General features: G+C 41.2%; 2 protein-coding genes across 5 annotated transcripts in view; one reads left to right on the top strand and one right to left on the bottom strand.

The window, feature by feature from the left end:
- The window catches only part of ADAM22 (ADAM metallopeptidase domain 22), a 206,215-nt gene extending 196,341 nt beyond the window's left edge, over window positions 1–9,874 (top strand). Inside the window, 1 exon segment of the mRNA XM_032484054.1 lies at window positions 3,221–9,874. Within this exon segment, the coding sequence (XP_032339945.1) occupies window positions 3,221–3,241 (21 nt within the window). The 3' untranslated portion in view covers window positions 3,242–9,874.
- Window positions 16–26,400, bottom strand: SRI (sorcin). Of its 4 annotated transcripts, none has more exons than XM_032484049.1 (9): window positions 26,277–26,400; window positions 25,354–25,437; window positions 23,286–23,355; window positions 17,118–17,161; window positions 16,161–16,308; window positions 15,814–15,927; window positions 14,834–14,892; window positions 1,090–1,169; window positions 16–34 (listed from the first exon to the last, which is right to left on the bottom strand). In XM_032484049.1, the coding sequence occupies exons 1-9, from the start codon at window positions 26,325–26,327 to the stop codon at window positions 31–33; spliced, it is 654 nt and encodes a 217-aa protein (XP_032339940.1). In that variant the 5' UTR covers window positions 26,328–26,400; the 3' UTR covers window positions 16–30. The 4 variants fall into 4 exon arrangements, with proteins under 4 accessions (XP_032339940.1, XP_032339941.1, XP_032339943.1 ...); XM_032484050.1 differs by lacking the exon at window positions 26,277–26,400 and adding an exon at window positions 25,817–25,843; XM_032484052.1 differs by lacking the exons at window positions 16–34; window positions 1,090–1,169 and adding an exon at window positions 6,169–6,565 and having other exon boundaries at window positions 26,277–26,399.
- Between the last annotated feature and the right edge of the window lie 9 nt (window positions 26,401–26,409).

Raw genomic sequence — 26,409 nt, 5'->3', positions numbered from 1 at the left:
CCATATGCTCACAGCCTCAGTCATGCTTGTTTACCTGTGCGTGGATATTTGAAAAGACAGAGTCATTTCATAAGAAAATGAAAAAAAAATGAATTTGAAAAACAAGGATTCTCAGGGCTTTGGGGCTCAGATTTATATTGACAAATTAGTCTAATCGCTGATGAATTCTAGAACTCTTTGGCATAAGTTAATTATTTATTGCTATATATTTATATCTTATTTTATTCATTGTAGCTAATATACTACAACCTGGAATTAGACAAAACAAAGAATGTATTTTGCTTTATCAGTTTTTTCATGTACCTGGAAATGCCAGAGATTTAAGTAAACCAGCCTCATTTCCATGCACATTTTGCTTACTCTGTTAATGACACAAATAGGATATAAGAAATAGGAACCCCTGACAGAAAATCAGTGTTTGAAAATGCAGGTGGAATTTGGATACAAGGAAAGGAGTCTTGAAAATCTGTAATAGTAAGAATATTGCAAAGGGTGTGGTGAAATTTAGCAGTCTTTTACTTAAAAAACAGATTAAAAATGTATTTGGAGTTTATTATTTTTATAAAAATATGATTCACCAGAGGTTTCTTTAAATACTAAGTCCTCTTTTACATTTAAATTATGATACTACTCAGTGATCCAGTATTCAGAGAACAGGTCCATTATGTGAAGTTTGAGGTACAGTCAAGTTTAGAGACAGAGGCAAACCAGCCCTTAGAGACTTATGTGAAAGATTATAGAATTAAAGAATAATTACTTTTATTGATGTTGTGGTCAGTTAAGCTATAAATGTGATCTTCTCAGAAATAATTTTGCAAAAAATATAAAGTATAGCTTTAAAAGCCTGGACAGAATCATCTGCTAGTAGGTCTTGGGTTCCTAGGCTTTTTGGTGTTGAAAGATATTTTAGAGCCTCTTTGATACTGAACTTATATCATGCGATTCAGGGAAAACTTGAATTATTCAAATTTTAACTTTATCAACTCAGAGTCAGTAAGAAAACAGAACTCATTAAGACCTGATTAGATCACTATAATCAAAAAGACTTTAAAACAATCAGTGTTGTTTTATTAACCATAAAAAAATTACCTCCATATGTTTCTATGGGAAATGGTAGAAGATGGAAGGGAAGAAGAGAACTTAGATTCCCCAGCACTCAGCTTTCTGGCCTTAAAAAAAAAAAAAAAGACTTGAGAATAGGCGTCCAGTTGTTCATGATATGAGTATGTGGTGATAAAATCTTAGGCTGATCTCATTCCTCTCCTCCCCAGGGCATTGTTGAAGTGTAACACCCCACCTTCTCTCCCTGATAAATTGTCTGCATTGCTATTTTGCTCTGTCTGGTTGGGGACATTCAGCTGTTGTCACGTCAGGGTGCAGGTTTTTGGAGATGTTCCTCCGTGAGAGCCCATGAAAATGACAACTCCCCAGGAGAAATGTCTGGCCCATGGCCTTTGCTCTGCCCTGAGTGGGGCGACCACGAAGACTGTAGCCTCGGGGACAGTGCTGTGAAAGATCTGGTTGGTTCCATTCACTGTGAAACAGTCACATGGGCATGTAGCAGAATTCTCCAGAACAGACAGCCCTTGTCTCTGGGCTGTCCTTATGGGCCGTGGAGAATTGAACAAGCAACTCTTTCTATCAGCAACCCCTCTGTTACAGCCATCCACACATGGCCAAGGTTACACCTAGTCCTAAAAGTGATGGCTTGGTAACTCTTTGCTCCTTTATCTTCACTAGGGTAATTGTGACCTTCAGGTTTTCCCGGTGTCATTCCTTTGTTCCTCTCTTTTTTTCTGCAAGCTGTCACTTATTGTTTAATCTTCATAACCATTTGTCAGAAAATTGGGCTCACAGAAGCTGAAGTCTGAATTCTTTACTACTTTGTACCATCATCTGAGCATCAGTACAAAGCTTCTTTCCCTCTGACACCCTGCAGACCTCCTTTTAACCCTTCATTTTCCATTGTCTCCACCAATAAGTGTCATCTGCACACAAAGATCCTCACAGTTGGGAGATGTGGTTTCCAAAGGGTGACGAGATGGGTGTCTTTTTTAATGAGAAAAGGACTTACAAAGCAGACCTAAAGTAGATAAGAAAAGGTTTCCATGCAGAGTCAAGAGAACCTATTAAGGGAGCCTGTATAGAAACATCCAGTTAGTCACTTAGCTATTTCTCCTTTTTCTGTACTAGAAACTCATGCCCTGGATGTCCAGTAAAAGTGAAATTTGGATGGAAATCAGATGCAACCTACATCACACTGGTGTCTTAGTCTTCCTTTGTTCATGTCGATAATAATTATACCCAAATCACATTACCTGGAAACATATTTTATCAGCTTGATCTTTTTTCTTCTCCCTTTTTTGTTGAATTGGCCTTTCTTCTCTGGTGAACCGAATTTCACTCTATTTGATCATGCCAAACTTGTTTTCAGTCCATTAAGGCACGTACTGAACATTCTAGACATTAGATGTGAACAGGGCTGGTATAAAGAACTGGAGGAGAGGAAAGAGGTGAGGGAATAAGGAAACTGACATCGTGCCCTGGATGGGTCATTCTGCTCTGAGATGTCAGCTCCTGAGAGAGGACTATTTTTTAGGAGGCAGTGATGGATTTGGAGACTGTATAACCTGGCCATAGGCCCAGGGTTTCTAGGTGGATGGTGGTGGTAGTAATGGACTCACACTTCCCTAAGGTCAGTAGTTCTGAGCACTGGCTGTACAGAATTGTCTGAAGGGCTTTTAAAATATACTGATGCCCGAATCCCACCCAGAGAGATTTTGATTTAGTTGGTCCGGTGTGCTGTCTAGGCAATGGGGACTTTTAAAATGTCCCCAGGCCATCATTGTTCTAACTGGCTGTACTAGAATCCTGGAGAAACTGAAGTTATATGTAGCTTTAAAAAACAGTATTTTAAGTTATTTTATTTCTTTTGAGACACAACATTTAGTTTACCAAAATTACAAGTAACATTAAATGAGAATGTGAGGGTTTTATGTATTAAAAGGTGGCAGTTGTTAAAAAGGTTGAGACTCGGGTTTAGGGGAGAGAGCTAAAAATTAGAGTGTTTATTTTATCCATTTATAAGACTTTGCAAGAGTGTGCACCCACCATCACCTAAGTATTGATGGACTCACCAAATCTTTTTCATCTTTGCTGTTCAGAATATGCCTGTTTCCTGTTTTCACAATGTGAAATTTTGCTCTTCTCTGTTATGCAGCTATGGGAGACATCCATTTAAGATCAACTGTTTACATGTGATACATCGAAACTGTTTACTTCAACTTTTATAGAAACCCAGCCTCACGGAATCACTGCAAATCTATCTGCTCTTCAGACAATTCGAAAACATCGCTGAATGCCACAGAGGGGAGGAAGTCGAGTCTCACATCTGGATATCACTTTCTTTTTGTCATTGGCTTAGGATTTAACTGAACCATGAAGAGAACCACTGAAATGTGACACTATAACATGGAACAGTAAAGGTACTGGTATGTTCATGGATAATCCGCATGACAGCTACATGTAGAAATATCACTAAACTTAACTCACACGACCCAAATGTAGCAAGCTTCCTAAGGGACAGTAGTGGATTCAGAACTTGCCATTCTGAAGCCCATCCTCATTGTAGACAGTAATGCTCTATGCATGAAGCTTCTGTTTATTGTTTTCCACATTTAAGGAAACAACATCTCATAATAGAAACTAGCATGCAGGGCTAAGGCATCTAGGGTTTTTCTCTGCAGGACTTTAAAGCTTGAGAGGCCAATATCCTATGCGCTCACTGTAAACATGTATTTTTTATTTTATTTTATTTTTTACTTTTCATATTTATTATCAGCATCCAAGGACCATTGTACATATGTAAACATTTTTAAAATTAAAGAAAAAAGCAGCTGTTACACACAAATGTATTTTGCCAAATGCCTAACGACAGTCAGTCACCATCACGTCACCATCATCCACCAGATGGTCTTTAAAGATTGTAAGCAGCTGATGTTGTAAATATCATAGTCAGTGCTGTATATGTGTCTCCCTATAATTGATACTTGTCCAAAACATGTGATATCCCTTTAAGCTGTGTGCAGTCCAGAGGCAGTTTTATTGAGTAATTAATTGAACAAGAGAACAAAATGCCCAGTAAAACCTAGAGCCTTTGCAGCCTCCTGGGCCAGGAATCCGGGGGTGCAGCTGCTGTCCTGCCTCCAGGTGCGCCGCTGTTCCCTGGGAATCCTCCAGCCTGTCCCCTTTCCTTCTGGGGGCTGCAGTGTCTGCCTCAGCACCTATTAGTTCTCGGTTCCAGAGCACACCTGCTGGCCTCACCCCGGGGGCCTGCGAGCCCCACAGCAGCGTGTCCTGCTGGGATTAAGCAAGTGCACCAAAGACATGGGAGACCACAGCTGCTGCAGCATTGGTAGCCTCTGACATGCCAATCCTCAAACCCTTTGTGGCCTAAACTTTGGTTCTTTTACAAAACTTTTTAGCCATCCTCATCTGTGACATGAATGACTTGTTTTAGTACAAACAACTTTTACCCTGTTTGTTAAGGGTTTTTTATCAGCGGTGGGATATGAGTCCCAACAGGTCATTCTGCGCTGACTTGTAAGTAAGTAGTGGAAGGTTCCACCAGCTGGGCTGGGAAGCCGCAACAGGCCACCGAGGATTGACAGAAACCTAAAACCAGGAGTGCGCAGCCATGGTGAAGTCACCCAAACAGCTGGCACGGGGAAGAATCTGATGTTCTGAACTCTGTATTTTTTTAATCCATGGGAAAGTAAGAAATCTACTTTAAATCCCCTTCTCTAAAACCAAAGTTTGATGGCTGTCATTGTGCAGCTCTATCATTCTGAAAGAAAACTTCTCTTGGGAGGCTACACTAGTAAGCTCAGAAATTGATGGGATCAATCAAATTCTTTGTTGTGACCAATAACTCTGAACTTCCTCATTTTCTCTCCTTGGTCTTGAGAGGAATAGAATATGCAGATAAAATTTTAGAAATGTCCTATAAATTTGATCTCTCCCAGTAGTGTCCAAGGACAAAGTCCATTCATCTCCACGTGTAATGATCTTGGAGGCCTACACTGAATGGCTCAGTTAGAAGGCGGTGTTCTATACTCTGTGTGTTTACGGCTTCTCTAAAGGACCTCTCTTCTGAAAGTCTGAAAACATTTGAAAAACAGTTTAATCAACCAAAATGATAGACAGCATTTTTTCATGACAGGAAGGGATGTGATTGTCAAGACGAAAATAAATGATCCATCTGAGACTAAAGTCTGGGTGAGCAGTGGGTGGTGATGTTGCCACGGAGCTCAGCCGAGGACAGGAGGGCAGACAGATTTAAAGATGTAGCAAAGAAAGTGGCTTTTGCCCAAGATCACTTTTATGTGCACTGAACGTTTTCTGGAATTGAGTGTATAAAAGGCTAATGTTATAAGGTTTATTTTGACTATAATAGAGTTTATAGATTTGAATGTAAGGTACCTCGTGTAAATATGCTTCCTAGTTATGGTTACACATCCCTGATTTGAAAGAATCCACAAATGATTAGCTATGCAGTCAACAGGTCCCTTCCCCCTTCTCCCTCTTTCCTCACCTTCTCAATTATTTTTACTTGAAAATGACTATTTCAAGTGAAAACTCATTACCTGTGCCTTTTGGGAGACATGGTGGCTCTAGAGGTACATAGCTTATAGTCAGCTTCCTCAGTAATAACCTTCACAGGGAACTGACCGAAAAGTGTTTTGTTTGCAGAGAGATTATGATTTTATAGTAGCTTTAATGTTCTATTCTGGATATCTGCTCTCGACAGGGATGCTTAAACATTCTTACAGCCATTTGCAGAATTCTTTGACAAGTTTATCATTTCTGTAGATAGTTTTGAGAAGTACCCATCCATGTGCTTATGGTTGGTGTTTTTAGATGTATTAAAGCTAAATATTCATGGCTTTTCATCCACTGAGGCAGAGAAAATGGACTCATGGCGCTAAACACAAGCACAGCATTATTTTTATTATTTTTTTGAATATTTATTTTGGAGAGGAACTTTGAGGCCACATAGCAGTTTATATCATGCAACAAATATTTATACACCCCAGTCAACTATAGGACTATTATACCAAGCAAAGAAAAGCAGTTGTTTGGCCTTTATGTTCCATTGTATGCCTTTTCCCTCTCTTTCTAAAGTTTTGTGTGTAGATAAGACTTCAGATTGACGGCTCTGCAACCTGAGATGTTCCATTTACCCATGGTCATTCCAGTGCAGTAAACTCTGATTTAAGGAAACACTTTTCAATCTCTCCACTAAGAGTGTCAACAAAGGAGGTGTGGGTACCAGGGAGCCCCGAGGGAACAGATGGGTCAGACTGACTGGTCTCTGTGCGGCTGGCCAGTCTTTCTTTAGACGGGAAGTGATATCCTCCCCTGGGGTCTCACAGCTAGAAAGCGATCCCCTGGCCACATGTCATCTGTGGAAAGGAATAAACTTCTCTGTTTAAACAGTGAGGCATCATTAGGGCTTTCAACTTGCTGTGGTTGCTGTAGTTTCTAAAGAAATCTAGTGCTGCTCCTTAAAAAAAAAAAAAAAAGAAAAAAGTTGACTAATAAAGTAGATGCAAGGTTAAAATGCCAAACATATGTTTCAGTTTGATATATAGGTGCTTTATTAAGTGAGGCTACAGTTTCTCTGTTTCTCTCACCCTTGCTTTAAAAAGGCTTTTAAATTGTGTTAATACATAATGTCAATCCAGCGTAGATTCCTAAACGTAAGATTGACAGGGTTTCTAAAAGAAGTTCCTGAAAAGGCAGAACTAGGTGTTGCACGCACTTCCACAGAAGGACAGTTTATGTTTGAATTCTAAAACAAGGCTTGTATTTCTTACATTTCTCTTTTTCCTGTTGATCCTCTTGCAGATTTGCATAATTGAATCTAGTCCTTTGTCTTAGATCTCTTGTGGCTCCTTTACCTGTTACATTTTTAGATTTTTCTTCTTTACTTTTTATAGTTACGTATGGGCCAGAGCAAATATGGTATTTCTAATCACTTCCAGTGTTTCAAAATCAAGTTTATTTACTAATCTCATCCGTTCTTCATTTCCTGTTGTCATGGCTCTATTTTAACATTTATATTTAGTGCTTTAAATATTTCCTTGTGTTACTAAACATGATAATAAATCCCTACCTAAAGAGAAGACAATTTTATTTTACTTTATTTTACTTCAACTTAAAGGAAAAGGAATTTATTGGAATTTACTGAGTAGCTTGCCAGGTATATGGGACGGGCAGAACAGTGCAGCACGGAGTAAAGGTGATGAAGGCGTGAAGGGAGGCAGGACAGCTCCCCGCCAGCCTGATAGGACGCCTCCTGTGGGCAGCATGTTTTAAATGCCATCCTACCAGTCAGTAAATTGGCATGAATTTTACCTGAAACGCTCTGACTCCCATCTGCAAGCCTATTACCTACTTTTTATGCTTCTAATTATCTTTTTCCTTTCACGTCTGTATTTTCCTCTAAAACTGACACTCAAATGCTTTTTTTTTCTTCAATGAATTTCTTATTCTGTCAGCTTAAAATAAATATGAAGCAAATATTGCTATGGAAAAGGGCTCAACTGGTGGCTCCAGCTTTTAACTTTTCCAAATGGATAAGACTATTCTGATTTCAGAGGCAGCAACTTTTCCTCCAGCACAGGCTAGCTTCATAATGGCCTCTTCTGTGTACTGGATCGCCAAGCCCCCAGCCTGCTCTGATGAGAATCAGCTGAGATGCCGCCCACTCGGCTCTGCGGCGCGGGGCAGGGTTCAGAGGGTGCCCCGTGGGGTGGGGGTGGGGTTCAGAGCAGCCACACCTGCTGGGAACCTTTGGCACATGCTTTGTGGGCAGGTGTTTTTAATTCTAGGAGGACTTTTCAACCAGGCCTGCAAATGCGGAGCAAGGAAAGATGCAGCGGGACCTTGGAAATCAGGAGATAATCCTTCTGTTAATATTTTATTCATTGCTTTGTCAGAGTCCCCCAAATAGAGAATCTTCCGGTTCAGTTTAGATGTAGAAAAACAAAAACCTGCCCAGTATTTTTGTTTTCAGTATCCAGAGCCTGACAAACAGTAAGCATCCTCACTGTGGGTTTGAGAGATCTTTCCTCGCTACTTCCAAAGTGGCTCCACCTCCAGTAGCGGTCAGCTCTTTTCTCCTGACTAGGAACTTTGACTGCCATGAAGGTAAGTCCCTTCTTTGCTTAAATTGGCACGTGGGGATCCACTGAGGTGGGGGATCAGGGGCTAGAGGCACTTTGCGTGGATTGTGCAGTTTGGGAAGTCACTGAGAGACTGGTTCTCAGGGTGTGTTTCAGGATGTAGAGGAGGTGAGCAGCAGCGAGCCTTGGGAGGTTATGGGGCATTCAGCCCTCGCAGGGGAGCAGAAAGCTGAGCCACACGAAGAGCTCAGAAGCCAAGAGCACAAGTTGGCCACTGGTGGTGTGGTAGGGAGAGAGGTGCTGAGTGCCTACGGCAGGCCTGTGTGCCTTGCAGTTTTACTGAGTGTTGGCTGTATGAATACTCCATTGTCCAGGTGCGATGGGCCAGTCACTCCTGCCTGGTGAGTCCCTGTTGCATTGTCCATAGAACCTGTATCGTACCTGGAGGTGCTTCAAAGCTGACAAGGTTTTGGTTTAAGGACATCATCATTTCATGTTTTTTAGGTATCCTTGAAATCAAAATGAGGAAACAAGTGTGTTTTGTTTTTGTTTTTTTACAAAAAGGCATACAATGAGACTAGTGACGTGAAGATAATGTGCTTACAAATTTGTCAATACAACTTTTAAAGAGTTCATGAAGAAAAGGGCATTTTCCTCTCAAGTTAAAAAATACATGTGCATATAATACTAATCTACGTTTACTTTAGGGCTTAGCCTCTCTTTTTATGAAGTTTCAGATGTAGGTTTGTGTTTTCATAGTCAGGCTCTAAAAAAATTGCAAACGGCCCCCAAAATCTTTAAACACAGAGGTGCTAAGTTATACCAGATGACACCAAACAGAAAGTGCTCATAGGAATTAATACATTTATTCAGTAATAACACAAGAATTTTTCCTAAATTATACATGTGTATCACTGCCTGATGAGAAACCCCACTTTTCTTTTCTAATCCAGCACAAAATCCAACTGTGATTCTGCAGCCAGTCTTTTTAATATGTAAAAATGACCCAACATCTTTGTTTTGTATGGAAGGCTTTTTTTTTAAAACACTAATTTCAAAAGTGCTTAGCAAATGTTTATTCAGAATAATAAGCATGTACTCCTTTTTTAACTTGCTGGAAGAGACTTGCCCCTCCAACCACACATCACAAAAAGACAATTCCTTTTAGAAACTGAGCGTTTTACCTAAACAGAGCAGTTTATATGTTTGCTCGTGTACTCCATGTCCCTCATCTTCAAGGGGTGATGTCCTATCTACAGCTAGCGGAAGCCACTTGGTGGGGAAGTGTTGACAGCAGCACGGTTTCACTTTCGGTAACCAGGGAATCACGTGTATATACTTAGGTTGGCTTCTTTTTAATATTATAGTCTCTCTGCTACTCCGCGCTTGGGGTTATTTGAAACATTACTGGGTTTTGGCAAACAGCAACTGAAATATACATGGCAACTGCTTTCCAGAGCAAGCGTGATTTGTTTCATGGCTGTTCAAGTTATAACGTTGTTCTTATACTGTAGGTCAACAAAATCTTGCTGTTTTTAAAGGTCACTGTTAACATAAGGTTCAAATCTCGGGCACAATTTTATTAGTGTTCACTTCTGAAGCTAATAAGGTACCACAGTTTTCTATGTTACTCTTCATTGTAACATCAATAAAGTGACTTTCAATAAAAGATTTATGTTATTTTGATGCATGGCTCCCTTTGATCCTGTTTTTTGCTGTTTCTTTGCAAAGCTTTGTGGGGATACTGCTGGGCAGTGCTTTCTTTTCTGTTTCACGCCATCCTAGAAAGGACCGTTGGCGCGGTGGGAGATACCAACATCCTTCTGGAAAGCCTGAATGCTCGATTTGCTGGGGGGCAGACTTGAGTCTTCTCCATGTATCCATCTGCCTGGTTTCATGAACACTTTCTCCCTCACCCGAATAAGGATCGATTTCCTGCATTCAGTCGTAGAGCCCAAGCAATGGTGCTTATTTAACGGGCTCCCTTGAATCACCTGTAAAGCACTGGGTCCTGGGTGGGCTCAGTGTAGGCCCATGAGTTCACAGCCTGAACAATTCTTCCACCGGCCTTTTCCTTGTCTCGCGAGCAGCCCTTTCACCCACCAGCCTTGACCCTGGCACTTGGTTTCCTGGCCTTTAGCTCCTAGTCAGAGTAGTTATATGTAGTCAGAATACTGGTTTAATGTGAGAAAAAGGACTGAACTAATAAGGGTTTGTATACTTACTATGAGATTAAAAAAATTATGGTGATTACAAGAGCTCCATTTTTTGTATTTGTAATGTTTTAGGCCCATAAGATAAACACCAACAGTAATATACTCAGCCGAGCAAAAGCAAAGTCTAGAGCAGAGATAGCAGCAGTTTTTGCTCATGTGCCATCTTAGGGACTGACGGCTCCCCCAGAACATGACGCTGAAGTGGTCTAAACTCCATTTTGGCTCAAGAGGACTGACAGCTGTGATTGGCGACACAGGACCGCTGTGGCACCAAACTACATCATTTGTCCCCAGGGAAGCACAGGCCTCCTGCAGCCACATTCCCATGGAAGTGCTCGAAAAGGGTGATAAGTACTTTATAAACCATGCATCTCTTGAAATGGAAGAATAAAGCACTTGTCTCCAAAATTAAATTAATCTTGAGTTGGGATGATTTGGGGAACTTAATTCTCCAAGGTATCCAAGTCTGAGCTTACAGCTTTACTATGCACCAACTAGATGCTCTTAAAAAAATAGACCAAAAAACAGTTTCAAAGAAGGCGGTGAGGCTGCACTGAAAGTACATGATAAGGGAAACACAGAGCCCAACATAAAACAGAAATAAGGCAACATGAGATCTACTTGTAACAAAGAGTCTGGCTGTAGTGAAAGAGGATGGATACATCAGATCTGTCAGGGGAAGGACTCTCCAACTTCAGGACATACTGAAGACTAGGTTCTGTGCTTTCAGAAGGAAACAGTGAAAGTAGAAGTGGAGGAAATAAGGAGACTTGCTACGAACGTCAGTAATTCAAACTGAACTGAGCATTTCCAGAGACAAGGTTTTGTGATTCTTTAGCAAAGCAAGTTCTGAACCATGACTGATGCAACACACCTTGGGACTAAAGCGGTAGGATGGTTCAAATACGACGCACGACCTTTGGTCAGCAAGGACCTTCTGCCTTACCACATTAGTCACCCAGGAAATGACCATTTCCCTAAGCTATGATTTCCTCGGAGGATCCTGGTGAGTTTGAAGCAAACAGCAGGTGTTGGGACTCTGAAGGTGAGTTCCCTGCCTTCTGGTCCTCTGAGCCCCCTTTGGTTCTTTTTTGGACAGCTCACGCTCACACGAAGCTTTATGGCCTCACAGACAATATATAGGGACTAAAACCTAGACTGACCATGTAATTAATATACAGCAGGCTGCCTCACATTGTAAGATGACAGAAATATGTAATTATAAGTTAGGGTTGATGAATGTATCAATGAATGTATATATTTAGCAATATTTGAAAAAATAATTAGTGAAATGAGGCTAAAGATGCTTAGAAAATGTTGTATTTTTCATTCTTTGACAACTAATGATCATCTGATAACTCTCCCACTGTGCCCTAACATAAGACAGGTGTCCTCCTGGTTTCATTGTTTTATCTGTTAGGCTCTCTTGCTGAAAAGAGCAAACCAGGTTAGCTTTAAATTTAAGAAACAGAAAGATTACTGGTGCTTATTGTACCAACACACTTTCTCATTCAGAACCACCCTATGGGGTAAATATTACCTCCTTTTCAAGGATGGGGAAACTGAGGCTCTGAGATTATCTAAAATAATCGATCCACATATTTAGAAAGAGGCATAGCCAGCATTAGAATACAGATCTTACTTAAAAGCACGTGGCTTAAAAATGGAAAGAAAAAAAAAGTCTTCCACTATAAATGTAATACTTGCTTATCAGAGCATATTTGGAAGAGCAGTAGGAAAAAGGAAAATGAACTTATGATCCTGACCTCCACTGGAAGCCACATCAACATACATGTATACTCTTTCCAGTCCTTTTACTGTATATATTTTTTAATGTAAGTGTGAACATATGGCATATCAAAGTGGATGTAACACTATTTTAAAAATTAGCATCTTCTGATCTTAAAAGGAAAGCACACACATTACAGAAAACTCAGAAGATACTGAAAGGCATAAAGAGAATTAGTCACCTAGAATCCCACTAGTCAAAAATAACCATAGTTAGTATTTTCATATATTTCCTTTAGTCTTTTCCTATTAATTTTCTTTTTTACATAGTTAAGCTCACAATGTACCAGATTTTTAAGTATTGTTAACAAAGGTCTACATGGATGATGACAAAGAGGAATTTGCTGACAGAGAGTATTTGCCACTCAAGATTTTTAAACATGTCCATTCATACAGCCATCAAAATACTTGTAAGCCTTAAATCCTGTGCTAAGTTTCCACTGAGGAGAATGGATTACCAGGGTTTTTGTTTTTTCTTTTTTTGCATCCAAGTGGTAGTCTAAACCATTTACATGATAAGAATACACCACACCTAAAGCTTTCAAGACTAGTAAAAAAGCCCTTCTATAAGAGGAAAGACAACAGCTGTAGTCTGAAGAAGAGGTTTTAGTATCTTACAATGAAAAATACATAATGTGCCTTAAACAATTTGCACACTTAAATTTACATAAAAGAAGGCTTAGCAAGAAAGTAAGGCATGATGGACAAGAGCTCAGGAAAGTTCTACACAGTGCAACAGGCCAGATCTTATATTAATAACATTCCAAAGAATTTATTATCAAAACTAGAAACTTCAGTGGTACATAAAGTAATAAGCCTTTACAACAGCTGTCAAGGGAAACTGGCTGTGTTAGTTTGCACACATCACTGAAGGCAAAGAGCAAAGGAGAACTCCAGTTGGAATGTCAATTCTGTTCATGCAGCTTCCTCATGATTTAAACGCTCATGACGCACTGAATGAACTGAAAGAAACATCAGCGTTAGACTGCAGACCTCACAACACTGAAAACTTAGCTTATTTTTAGGCAGCTTACATTTTGGTATTCCAATTTGAAGTGTGGATTTAAAAAGATTCTAAAAGTAAGAGGAAATGATGGGTGGAAAGGTTCATTTTTTTGAAGGAAGCAATCTAACAAAAAATCCAATTGGTTCCCCATGTCAAAAGTGTCTAGCAGGAAGCCGATCTTACTCCAATGGATAAAGAATTATTTACACTCCAGATAATATCTTGGACTCTAGACATGGTCACCGTCAAAGGCACCTACTCCCAAATACAAACAGCAGTGCAGTTTCTAAGTGTTCTATCCCATGGGAATCTCTGAACTGACAGTCTTACCCACCTCTCTATCAGGGCGCCTCTCAACAGTTTATTCCCTTCAAATCCACTTGACTAAAATAAATCCTAGCATGCCAGCGTATGGATGATCAGAAACAGAATACCTGACCCTTCCCCTGAAATTCAGAAATCCGAGCGTAGAAGCGTCAGTGTTTGCTGTGAAACTGTTTGCTCTATCACCAAACACACACGCACAGACTCTGCTTTTTCTCTCAGCTTTCCTTTTCACTCTTCCAACACCAGGGAGGCCCTGGGCACTGCTAATCCTTCCAGCATTCCTGCAAGGCCGAGCTGATTATCCCCCTCTTCAGGGAAAAGGAACTCAGGTCAGGATGTTCAGACATCCCTTAAGTGGCCCTGTCTGAGGCCAGAGCCTGGGCACCGTCAACTCCACAGGCTGCCCCTCCATCTGTGGAAACGGAGACAGGGCTGTCGCCTGAGAAGTTAACACACACTGAAGTGTACGCACCTTTAAGAAGAAGAGCTACTCACAGGTACATGTGAGCCTTTGTAAAGTGTACTCACAAGTAGGGCAGCTGCGGGCCGATAATATGTGCAACTTTGGACTTTGTAATGGAGAAAACTTTTAGAATGTTCAGGTATCACAGTGATTTCCATTCTAAAGGTGGTTTCTTTTATCAATGTCTGAGCAAAAACGGGAGAAACAACATCTCCCTAGCTTTGCTATGTCTAACCAACCAAGGCCATCGAAGACGGCTGGTGTTTATGTTCACCCTGGTTACGTGGCCTCACCCTACCTCATTCAGTGTGGCTGTTTAATAAAAAATTGTTTCGAATTATGACTTAAGTTTGTGCTGTTTGTCCTCAATGAAGAACACGGGTATGGCAAGTACAGCTTTGAACCACCCAAGTGATTTCTCAAGGACGGAGACGATTTGTTTAAAGAAGGCAAAAGCAGATACAACATCTGCGTGATGTTTTCCAAGGACATTTCTGATTGAAATCTCACAACAGCCCAGTGAAGACGGCATTACTACTACTTCCTCTTTCCTAAAACAGTTCCTGAGCAATAAAGAGCCCTGTCTAAGTGACCTAGAGGGACACTTAACTAGTAAATGGGATAAGCTGGGCTTTGACCCAGGTTTTTCAATGCAACAAACAGTGGTCTGTGGATAAGACAAATAATAAATGAAATTAATTAATTCTGAATAGTAACTCCTTCTGATCATTTAATCCTTGATTGTTCCAGCATCCTAAGATATTCTAAATAGCCAGCTTCAAAGGGATGCCCATTTGCTGTACCTCTTTCTTGTCTACCGAGTTCTGAATTGACTGAGACTTACGTCATCATACGGGAAATTCACAACACCTTGCTGAGCAGTATCCCGTCTTCGAAAGCTGTCTGTAAAACACCACAGTAAAAGTTATGAGTTTTTAAACATCTTATCTGAAATCATAATGGTTAATTATGTTGGCACTGGTTTCAAAATGCAGTAACATTTAAATTGTACAACCAGCCAACGTAAATAAAAGGCCAAAGCAAGAAGCCAACTGTACTAATGTGAACAGATTTAATACGTACCAAGTTACACAACACACAAAAGTTGGCCAACTGTCTTTCTCAACGTAGAGCTGGAAGAAAATTACCTTAACCTCAAGTAAGTAAAAGCTGCATGACTTCTGAGGCCATTCTTAATTGCAAAAGCAGAGAATTTCAGACTTCTTAACAACATAGATACTATATAATCAGGAAATGGATGGATGGTGTTCTTAATATGACAAATGGCTGTGATCAAATATTCCATTTGTTTGAGCTCTGTCTTACTGAATGAAAAGGATTTACTTTAATAAAGAAATCTGCCCTTAAATTTGTGTTAGGATACAAAAACAAGATAAAACTAGCTCTGAAAAAGGGTAAGAAGCTAAAGAGAGAAATGGAACAAGAAAAAACATACAGAAGAAGGGAAAAGCATAGAGGAAAGAGAAAAGTGGAGATTATTGACAGAGGCTTGTTTAGGAAGGACATTTGAAACAGGCACGACCATGTTAAATTATTTTCCAACAGGAGGAATTAGAAAAAGAGAGCCATCAATGGGTAATTTCACGCTTTTCAGCTACTTCATATTCTAAGGAGAAATCACAGAATACTGCTCATACTCTGATCAAAAGTGCACCAATCAGCTTGTTATGTTTGGGGACATTTTAGGAAAATTTAGTTACGATTATTTTAATGGCAGATGACTTAGTAAACTGAAAAAAAAAATCTCTGGGAAAACAGAATTATTCTGCTAGATGTGCTTAATAGCAGTCTCAAAGGGCACACCTGTCAGAGCTCGAAGCTTGACACAGCAGGCGATGTAGTCATCGAAGGTGATCTTTCCATTGGTGCTGTATCGTTTTGCAATTGAATTCACAGCCTGGGGACTCAGCCTAAATCCTGAAAGGAAGAAAGATCATCCAGGAAGGAAAAAGAAAGTTCAAGGATTACAAAAAAACCATTAAAACACAATGTCTTAAGACTGAGAGGGCTCATTTAAATTATGAATATGTGCTACTTCTAGAAAATAGAGACTGCCTCCACGTAGCCTTTAGTTTTAGAAATTAAAAAAAAAAAAAGCTTCTACCAAGGAACAGAGAGATGAACAGAGATATGGAGTCAGTCACACCCACCCATGGCTGTCAGGGCCTTCTGCAGTTCTTGGGGATCCACTGTTCCACTGCGATCGCTGTCAAAACTGATGAAGTGTTGTCTCCAGCCATTCAGGACAGCCCAGAGTTCTTTAAATTCATTGAAGCCCATTGTGCCTGACATATCTCTCTGAACTGTCATCAAGGATTAGAACATCTCCATTTTGCAATATTTTCTAACGATTAAATCAAAGATCAAGGGTAAGAGAATTTAACAGTTCTTTCTGCTGAGAAGGTTAAGAGTGTTACACATTCTTTTAGGAAGGCTAGAACAAAAAGATATTCTCACGATGTAATAAAAAGGGGCCTGTGGAGAAAAAGCTCGGAGTACATATTTTCACTGTGGGAAAAAGATAATCTATGTGATGTGATTACGAGGAAATAACGTGGCCATTGTGAGCCACACATAACAAGCAGGCTTGTGACAGAACTGGGCTGCACTTTCTGGGTGGCCCAGGCTCTGCTGCTCACCCCTCTTTAGTCCTTGCCCTCCCTTGGTAAGCCCTCCCAGACCTGCTGTTTCCACTTTTGAAAGTAAGGTTGGGAGGCACTGAAGGGTCAGCACTCGCTAAACTGAGTCTAACAACTGCGATGTGAAAAATCCCATTGCTTGAAGGTCAGATGTGAATCACACAGGGCAATCAATGTTACAGCAAAAAAAAAAAAAAAAAAAAGCCCTCCTGACTGCTCTGGTTTCTATACTTGTTCACCTTTGATGCTTCCTCTAATTCTTGAACAACCAACATTCTATTTACTAAGCTTCCTTCCTTTTTTCATACCAAATGACATCTTAAAGGCTAATGAGTTCAGAAAATGTTTTTGTAGTCATTTGTCACTTTGTGTTTACTGGGGATTAATCCTTAGATGAATTCCTTCAGAAATAATTTTTTTGTGTGTCCAGAAAAAAACACTATAGACAGCAACCAAGGTGAAGGATACATCCAGCATTGAAACCATAAGCCGGCAAGTCTCCAGGTTAAAAGCTGTTAAATCAAGAAAAGTACATACATATTAATACCACTTCAAAAATTCACATTACATTGGATACATTCAAATCACTTAGGAATGTGATTATTTATGCACTTTTATTTTTATATGCTGCTCAATTTATGTGAAACTAAAATTTATGGAGTTTTGAAGTAGATTTTTTTTCCAGATAGAGGATTCCTTCTAGAATCCAAATTTGACTTTAACAACTTTAATAGAAATCTTTTTATGCTTATTTTTTAATTGAAGTGTAGTTGATTTAGTGTTAGTTTCAGATGTACAGCAAAGTGACTCAGTTATACATACATATATATTTTTTCAGTTACTTGTCCATTATGACTCATTCCAAGACACTGAATATAGTTCACTGTGCTATGTAGTAGGTCCTTGTTGTTTATATATGTAGTAATGTAGAGATCTTTTTAAAAAGTATTGCATAGTACTGTTAATATTTTTAGGTGTGACTTATGGTTTTGAAGTTGGGGGAAAAGGTGTCCTTATCTTTTAGAAAGGTACACACTGAAGTTATTTGTAGATGAAATGAATGTTAAGAGATCTGAAAATTGCTTGAAAAAATGGGCAGGATTATAAATAAAACAAGAATGGCAGCACACTGACAACTGCTGAAGCTGAGTGATGGGTACACAGGAGCTGACTGCATAATTATCCCTATTTTTGGATCGGCTTAAACTTCTCTATAATATAGTGTCTAAAAAGTACTATATAACTTTCTTGCTTTTGAGACTGTAATAGAGTGAGTTCATTTCACCATAATGAACCACAATGTATTAGACCCACCGAGGTGAACAGGAAGGTAGGATTGCTTTGTTCCTACGCACAATTGACTGTAGCTGCTTTTGCTAATTTCTGTGTCTGATCATTTGTTCTTTCTTTCTCTTTTAATATCAGACACTGAATGCTCACCTTCTACCTCAAATAGCCTAACATCTGTCTTCATATGCAATTAAGATAAATACACTTGCTAGAATTGTGCATTAAATGAGAGCACTCTGGATGAGACCCAGTGACTTTTTCAGGGATGGGCACTGTTCAGAAGCCTCTTTAGTTCACTTACAGTTTGAGGGCGCCCTGAGGGTGTTTCCAAACCTCACTCAGACAACCAAACTAGACTCCACTTATCGGTTAAAGGCCTAGTGTAATCTACCGAAGCATTAGCACGTTAAAAATAAAGAATTCCTTGCATTTTACATTGTGTTAATGGGAATCCGTGACTTCGAGGAAGTGTTACTAGGTCCAAAAAAGCTGTAAAACTAGAAGGAAGAAGTATCAAGGATCATGGAAAAGCTCGACTAAATTCTACAAATTTGTTAAGATGCACACAGAATTAACATTTTTCACAGCTGTTACTAGCTTCACTTTTATCTTTAACCAAAGTGAATTTAAAACACAACTAAGCTAACTCTTATTACTGTGATGTCGCCAAACACTACAAACTATAGGTTTTTCCACTTTGAATAGATTCCTGTGGTTGGCATCTCCTGGAACCTTGAGATAAAAGATTGGGACTATTTCTGTTTTGGTCCTTCAATCTCCACCTGATCCTCAGATACAATTCTCTGAAGTGAGAGGAGGCCACACACAATTTTCTACACTTTTGAGAAAGAGCTGGTTGATTCTTCACTGAGTTTTAAGTTGCTGGACATAAGAAGTCTCTCTAGTCTAGACCAGCGGTTCTCAACCCTGGGTCCTTATCAGAATCAGCCAGAAGCTTTGAAAGATCCTGAGACCTGGGCTGTACCACAAAACAATTATTATTTTCCAGCTTTATTGAGATACAATTGACATATAACATTGTGTAAGTTTAAGGTGTACAATGTAATGATTTGATCTACGTATAGATTGCAGAATGACTACCACAATAAGGCTAATTAACAACCCATCACCTCACATAGTTATCTTCTGCGTGGTGAGAAGTTTTAAGATTTAATCTCAGCAGTTTTAAATATACAGTACACTATTGTTAAGTATAGTCACCATCACCGCAGAACAATTAAATCAGAATCTGAGTGTGGGTTTCAGGCATTAGCCTGTTCTGAAAGCTTCTCAGATGATTCTAGCGAGCAGTCAAGGTTGAGACCACTGTTTCACTCAAAGTGTGATTCCTGGACTAGCTGTGTTAATATCACCTGGGAGCGTTTATAATTGCAGCATCTCAGGCCTTCCCCTATATCAACAAAATCAGAATCTGCATTTTAACAAGACCCCCAGGTGGTATATATTCACATTAAAGCAGCTGGTTCAACCTGGACCAGCACTGCCTGGAAACTGGTCAGAGATGCAGATTCTCAGGTCTCGCCCCAGAATTGAATGAGCAACGCTAGGGCAGGGCCCAGCAATCTGGTTTTTGCAAGCCTTCCGCTTGCTGCTGCCATGTAGGAGTTACAGCTCTCCAGGGCCTGATGACCACGGGACAGAGCCCATTGTGTTGGGCTGAAGATCAAGGCTTTTGCGGTCCAGGAAGCAGCCAGCTTCCCTTTCTCCCATGTCTCTGAATGGTGCTCAGTCACCCAAGCCAGAAACCTGGGAAGGTCCGTAATTCCTCCTCCCGTCACTCTTGACCACCTTCTAAACAGCTTTAGGAGCCCTCCAATGCCTGTCCACTGTCACATCCTTGGTTTAGTGGGCATTTCTCTCATCTGTTCTACTCCAAGGGCCACCTCACTGGTGTCCCTGACTCCCATGTCCCCCACACCCGTGTGCCCTAAGGTTATCCTCTAGCCAGGGAAATGTGGGCCCTCCTATGTAAGCCCCAGGGGAGGTGCTCCGCTGCCCTCAGGATGGAGTCCAAACACCTTCATTGGCATATAAGGTCCTGCTCCTATTTTCTCCATCCAGCTAGTTTCTGATTCTTCATTCAACCCCATGTGCTATCCTCATGGTCAGTTTCTCTCAGTTCCTTGACTGACCCTCGCCCATGCTCATCTCTGGGTCTGCTGTACCTGCTGTTCTATTTGTCTGGAAAAGACTCCTTGGTCCTGCCACATGTCTGCTCAGCATTCATTACTCCTCAGTTTAGTTATCAATCCTGCAAGAGAAATTTTCCTGACCTCTTTCTGGGTTACGTGCTCCTCTGAGGTGACCCCACAGCCTCGGTCCTTCCTGTACCCCAGTGCTTTTCACACTGTTCCACAGGCACCATTTGTGGCCACACACCCAACACCTAGCACGTGGTGGGTGTCCACTAAAAATGCATCGGTTGGACAAATGAAGGAACGGATGAGACTGAATTCTCACCCCCGTGGAAGAAGCCGTATACCCCTCTCAAAGAATCCAAGGAGGATATGCTTTTAAAAATGGAATCTTTGGATTTTTTCTGAAACTTAAAACTGATCCCCTACGTAAATACCAACCTTAAGTCAAAATAGCAATAAGGGTATATGATTTTTCCATTTTAGGAGATCTTCCATACTCATTAACTCATCAAATGCCTATGAAGTACTTATTCTGTGCAGGGCTCAGTCTACCAGGGACATCGGAAGTACAAATGTGCGGTTGCACCCTGCCCCAGCTGACAGTCTAAGTTAAAGATAAGTCATGTGCACATACAACTCTCTTCAAGGCACAGCCACTGTGGAGGCACCAAAAACTACCATGAGATGTTGAGGAGTAAGAGGCTCCTGCCTGGGAAAAAAGACTTCATAGAAGAAATAGCATTTAAGCCAAGTTTTGAATGATAGGAAAGACGTGGGACATCTGGTGACAGTCACATAGAGCCAGGGAGCTGAATAAGCAAAGAGAGAAGCAGTGAAGTCCAGACAGACAGAGTGGGAGAAGGTACCCTTGGATGGGGCTGCAGTACTGAGGACATGGGATTCCTGGTAAGCTGCCCAGCTTTTGTCTTATCTCCATAGGCACCTTGGAGCTACTGAAGATATTTAGAGGAGGAGAGTGACAGGTTAGAGCCGTGTGTCAGGAAGAACAGAAATCTGGTCATCTTTTGTGAGAGGACTTAAAAGGGAGGGAATGAGATGGGCAGTGAGCAAAACAGAAAATTCACTATTCCAGGCAGTTCCAATGAGTTCCGAAAGCTGACACTGAATAAGTTTGGGTGAAGGAAAACTTGTGCTCAATTTTCAGTATTCCCCCTCTTCCCCCAGAAATAGCTTTTATTAATGCTACTTCTACTTCAAATAATTTCAAAAGAATCTTTGTTATAATTTTATCCTTTCTATCTCCTTTCTCCTGTTCATTGTGCTAAAATGCCTCAAACATCTTCTCTTCTAGTAGAAATCCACAGTGTAACAGACCCTACCTCCGATTCTCTTCAACCTAACTCCAGAGGAACAACCACTCACTCACTCAAAAAAATAAATAAAATAAAATAAATTAAAAAGTTAAAAAAAAACAAAAAAACCCCCCAAAAAACCAAAAAAACAAACCCAACACTTAGGTTTCTCTATCTCCCCTGCCACCCCCAATCCCCATCTGTGCTTTTGGGCTTGAAAGCTGAGTTTAAAAGACCAACAGCTGCATAACTTGTGCATTACAAAGCTCACTCTGACACCTCACAAACAGGATAGTTTTGTGGTTCATCACCACCTCCACAACCAGATGACAGTAAGCAAATGACTTCAATCACATGCTTCGGATGACTCAGGAAAGGTCTTTTCTCTAACGCTGAGATCTAAGGCCATCACTAAATGTGGCACTCTCAAATGAAATTTTTAAAAGCACTGCTCTCCAAAGATATATAACCCTCTTTGTTAGTCAGATTTTGAAACCTGCCCCACCTCTTCTGCTGAAAGGATGTAGAAAACCCATCTGTGTTGTGACACAGCTCACTTTTGTAAACCCTGCTATTAGACCTTCTTTGTTGACCAGCCCCAACTGCTTGAGTTTGACAACTAACAAATGTACTGCCTACAATAAAAAAAAAAAAAAAAAAAAAAAAAAAATTCCCTAATCTAGAAAAGAGTTTCTTTTGTTCAGGGCCAGAGTAAATGACAGAAATGCAAAAGGTTCCTCTTTTGTATTAATTCCCCTAACTAGGAAATATTCGTAGGCTACTGAAGTCATAAAACAAAGGATGATAAAAATAGACATGCAAATAGTTTAAAAAGAGAGCTACCTAGTAAATATGCCAGGTCAAACAGTCAAAAACGGCCACTACAGGTCCTCAGATGTGACTTATAGTTTGAGTGTCTTAATTCACAGCTTACCAGGAAGCTGAGGCTTCGATCTGATGTTCTGTCTCAATTAACAACCAGCAAAGAAGCTGGTGGGTAACACACATCCACCAAGACACAATTCTATATCCTGGATACTTGGCAGGGTCAAAAGGTGATTTGAAGAGAAGCATGTGGCATGAGTGTGGGACGATGAGAAGGCCCTGGTCAGGATGCAGCATCCGGGCAGCAGTTTCCTCTGTGCAGCTGGTGCAGAGAGCTCAAAGGTGGGAAGTTGGTGTCAGCATGGGCGCAGGCTATGAAACACTGGGGGTTTAGGGTTTAGAGTTTAGAAACCAGGAAGGGCACATCCCACTTAGCTTGATGTGGAAAGAGGAAAAGAAAGAGGAAAGACCTGGGGGATGTCAAAGTGAGCTTCAGTCAGGGGCTCTGAGATCAGTGCAAAACTGATTTGTTGAGGACGAGGGCCACTTGTGGGGAGAGGGGAGAAGGCCAACTACTCAGAACTCGGCATGAAGGACAGGCCACTCCGGGACCAGGTGCACAGGACTAGCCACTCAAAGCCCTAAGTGCCACCAGGCCTTGAGACAGAATAAGCTCTTGGCAGTCAGCAGTAAATGTTAGTTCCAAGCACTGATGACACCCGAGCCGGCGGATTTCATTACGGCAACTTACCTTGTCTTCTGTGAAGGAGGCCACACAGACTGTCTCATTGGTTTCAATGGTTCCAGACACGAAGAACCCAAATCCAAGAAACCCACTAGGCTGGTGGGTAGCGTGGAATGATTTCTTAAGAACTGTTCTCAGATGAACATTTTGAAATACAAAAGAACCAACCGAATTCAGCTTTTGAAATTATGAGTTTTTTGGATCAGAAAAGCTCAGGTTCCTTGAAGCTGTCATAATTACAAGTAACAACTACAATATGAAATACTAGAGTACTTCTAGAGATACTTCGGGGCTGTTAACTTACGTTTGTATCCTCCAGCGATGCCCGACTGTGTCAGGCATCTCTGCAATTCATCAGCATCTATTTGCCCATCCTTTTGGGGGAAAAAAAAAAAACAGGAAAAGGAATCACAACAGTGATTTGTACTTTCTAGTTCTTTGTTTATGCGTGACACTTTTTTTTCCCAAAGGAATGCCTCCCAAAGGTAGGCATTCTTTTTCCTCACTCTACTGCCAAAAACAATTACAGAAAAAAGACAAATTGTTAAGAAGTTTTCCACAAATGGGTAATTAGGGCCATACACAAAAAATACATTTCTAAATACATAAAGTGGGCATTCAATTTCAACTTTATTTTAAATGATTATTACACAAGAATTAAAGTCTGAATGCTGCTTAAACCTATACTTTAGTATTACAAACATCTTTTCATCATTTCCTCTAAATTCCTGAGTTATAATTGTTACAATTGAGTATAAATGTTCTCAAGTATAAGGTTCCTTTTATAATAAAACTGTGAGGTGAATTCAGTTTCTTTCATTTATATATAATATTTTAAAATGTATAAATAACACTAATTTCTGTCTTGAACTACTCTCAGTCTGAGCTAGGAAACTGCCTAAATTAAGCATTCTAAAATAAAATTATTTATGTAGTTGCTTAGAAGTCTCATTGCTTCTCTCTAGCTCTTTTTGTTGGGGGCTGTGGAGAGCAGGGTACACCAGTGCCATCAGTAAATGAAAAGTTCAGTTCCCACGGAAGGAGGCCTCTGTGATCACCTTTACTTACGACGTGATGATTCTGTCACAATTACATCTGGAAGACCCAGGTCCTCAGTGTCTATTCACTGGCTGACCTAGGTCAGAACTAGATGTATGTTATTTTTAGGAATTTTAAAATAAAATACCTAATTCCTCAAGTCCATGGGTGCTGTAAATTCTAAATGATCTGAAAGATGATGGACATGCTGCTGCTGGCCAGGGCTGCTGAAAGCTAAGCAGGCGGGGTCACTTACATGCCTGCAGGCACAGGCATCTAAGAATACGGAGTCCTGAGCTTTGCCATGTCTTGTGGTTTCAAGATACAGATCACTAACAGATTAAGCAGATACTTCAAAGGAAGCTTTCGGTTTTAGACTCAATTTTCCATTCAGTTTCTCAACCTGTATTTCTTCCACTGCCATTCTAAAAGGTGGTCCTAGGTTTTTATCTTGTAGTATTCCATGGCATTTTCACATTAAGACTGTGTTATTTCCAGCTTTGGATCAGAATAAAGCTAAGTTGAATTCCTAAGTGTCAACCTCCCCCTGGACATGTCTGGAATGGACCAGCAGTACATTTACCAGGCACAGTGACTAGGAGCTGGGTGAGGGTCCTCCCTCAGGATGCAGCACTACCTGCCACAGGACTCAGAATGAACAGAAGTGCAAGGTCATGGGGTGCTGACCTCAATTCTCTGGGTCAGCAGAGCACAACACTTGATAAGGTCACGGAAGGGACCTAGGAACAGCATCAGCATCAAAGAGAATCTAGACTGTCCACAAGATTAACTTCCTCATAGTAAGAAGAGAGTAGTAAACTTCTTATTTTGAAGCTAGTGGATTTTTTTTTTAACCTTAAATACCTATTTCCCAAGGGGATAATTGATTTAACAATTAAATTCAACCCACAGAAAATGTCCATTAGGCACTGGCTATAGACTTACTAGTAATACATGCTTTTAAGTTGTACAAAAGGGGCTTTATGTTCAGTAGATCTGGAATTTCTTCTCTGGAAACCACCATGGACCCTGACCATTCACAGTTCTAAAGACATCTTTCTGACAGCTCGTCAAAGCTATTTACACTAGCCTATTCTGTTCAACTTGACCCTGATTCAATCACAAGTTTAGTTCTGAATTGAACATGAACACTTTTGTCCTAATTTCTTCTGAATATTTGCTTATATGAAACCGACTACGGACTTCTTTCTTTTCTCTTATGCAGAAGAAATTCTTCTCCAGAGGAAAGGCCTTTTTTTTTCTGTGCCACTATAAGAAAGGCTAATGCAAGTGTAGAATCTGGCGATTCTTTAATATTAGAGGAAAAAACTAACCTGTCCAGCTACAGCCGCAAAGTAACCGTACAGCGGATCCTGAGTTTGTCCGGGAAACGTAGGCCCTCCGGGAGCTCCCCCATACTGTAAGACAGGAAACACAAATAGCATCATTCCACTGACCAAGTTTTATTCTTTCCCCATTGAATGCCTCATGCAAAGCCAGGCAACTGCCCGCCCTTCTGGTCATCTGCCTCCCCACCATCGGGAACATTCTACCTACAATCACACCTCCCCCTTTCCGCCCTATTTTCACCTCGTTTTAATGCAAAAACTGGCGGCTAGGATCAAAGTGAGTTGTCTGGACAGTGACATCTGTGGAAGCGAAGCAACTTTTAAAATCCCCATCATCCTGCAGGTTACTGAGATAAACGCAACCTGGGCAAGCCACTGACGATCAGGGCTCAGAACTGTTTTCCTTTTATTTTTCTAGCATGTACGGTATTTTTAAAACAGTTCCCACCATGATGCGCATCCCTGACGCCGGGGAGGCGGCCTTCCTCCCCGAGGACTTTGACTCTAGCGGACTTTCCCTGACTTTCCTTTTTTCTCACTTTCTTTTACAGAAGGAGAGGTCGGTCTCTGGACCATTCTAGACTAAAACGGCTGTTTCTCTCAGGGAAGGTGGAGAGGGAGGGGGAGGAAGGCAACACCCAGTTTGCACGATTTCACGCCGCGGAAGCGGGAGTCACAGGGTGGGCTTTAGAGGAGAAAAACATGATAGCCGGGGAGAAGCAGGGAGAGAGGGAAGGAAGGCGCCAGGCACGGAGGCCGGACAGCAGGGGCCCGGGGCTACGCGGCCGGCAGGGCAGGGGCGCCGGGGAGCCGCCCCCGCCGAGTCGCCACAGGTCACCCCTCGGCGCCCCCGGCGGCCAAGGGGCGCGCCCGGGCCGCGGCCGCGAGCCCGCGCGGGCAGCACTTACCCCGCCCGAGTAGTAGCCGCCGCCGGCGCCTGGGTGCCCCGGGAACGCCATCGCGCAGACTGCGCCGCCTCCCCGCTCCGCCCGCCTCCCCGCCCGCCGCGCCGCCCCGCCCCGGGCCGCACCACACGGGCCC

The sequence above is a fragment of the Camelus ferus genome, chromosome 7 (assembly GCF_009834535.1).
Source record: "Camelus ferus isolate YT-003-E chromosome 7, BCGSAC_Cfer_1.0, whole genome shotgun sequence".
Taxonomy (NCBI): domain Eukaryota; kingdom Metazoa; phylum Chordata; class Mammalia; order Artiodactyla; family Camelidae; genus Camelus; species Camelus ferus.
This window is presented reverse-complemented; position numbering and strand designations above follow the sequence as displayed.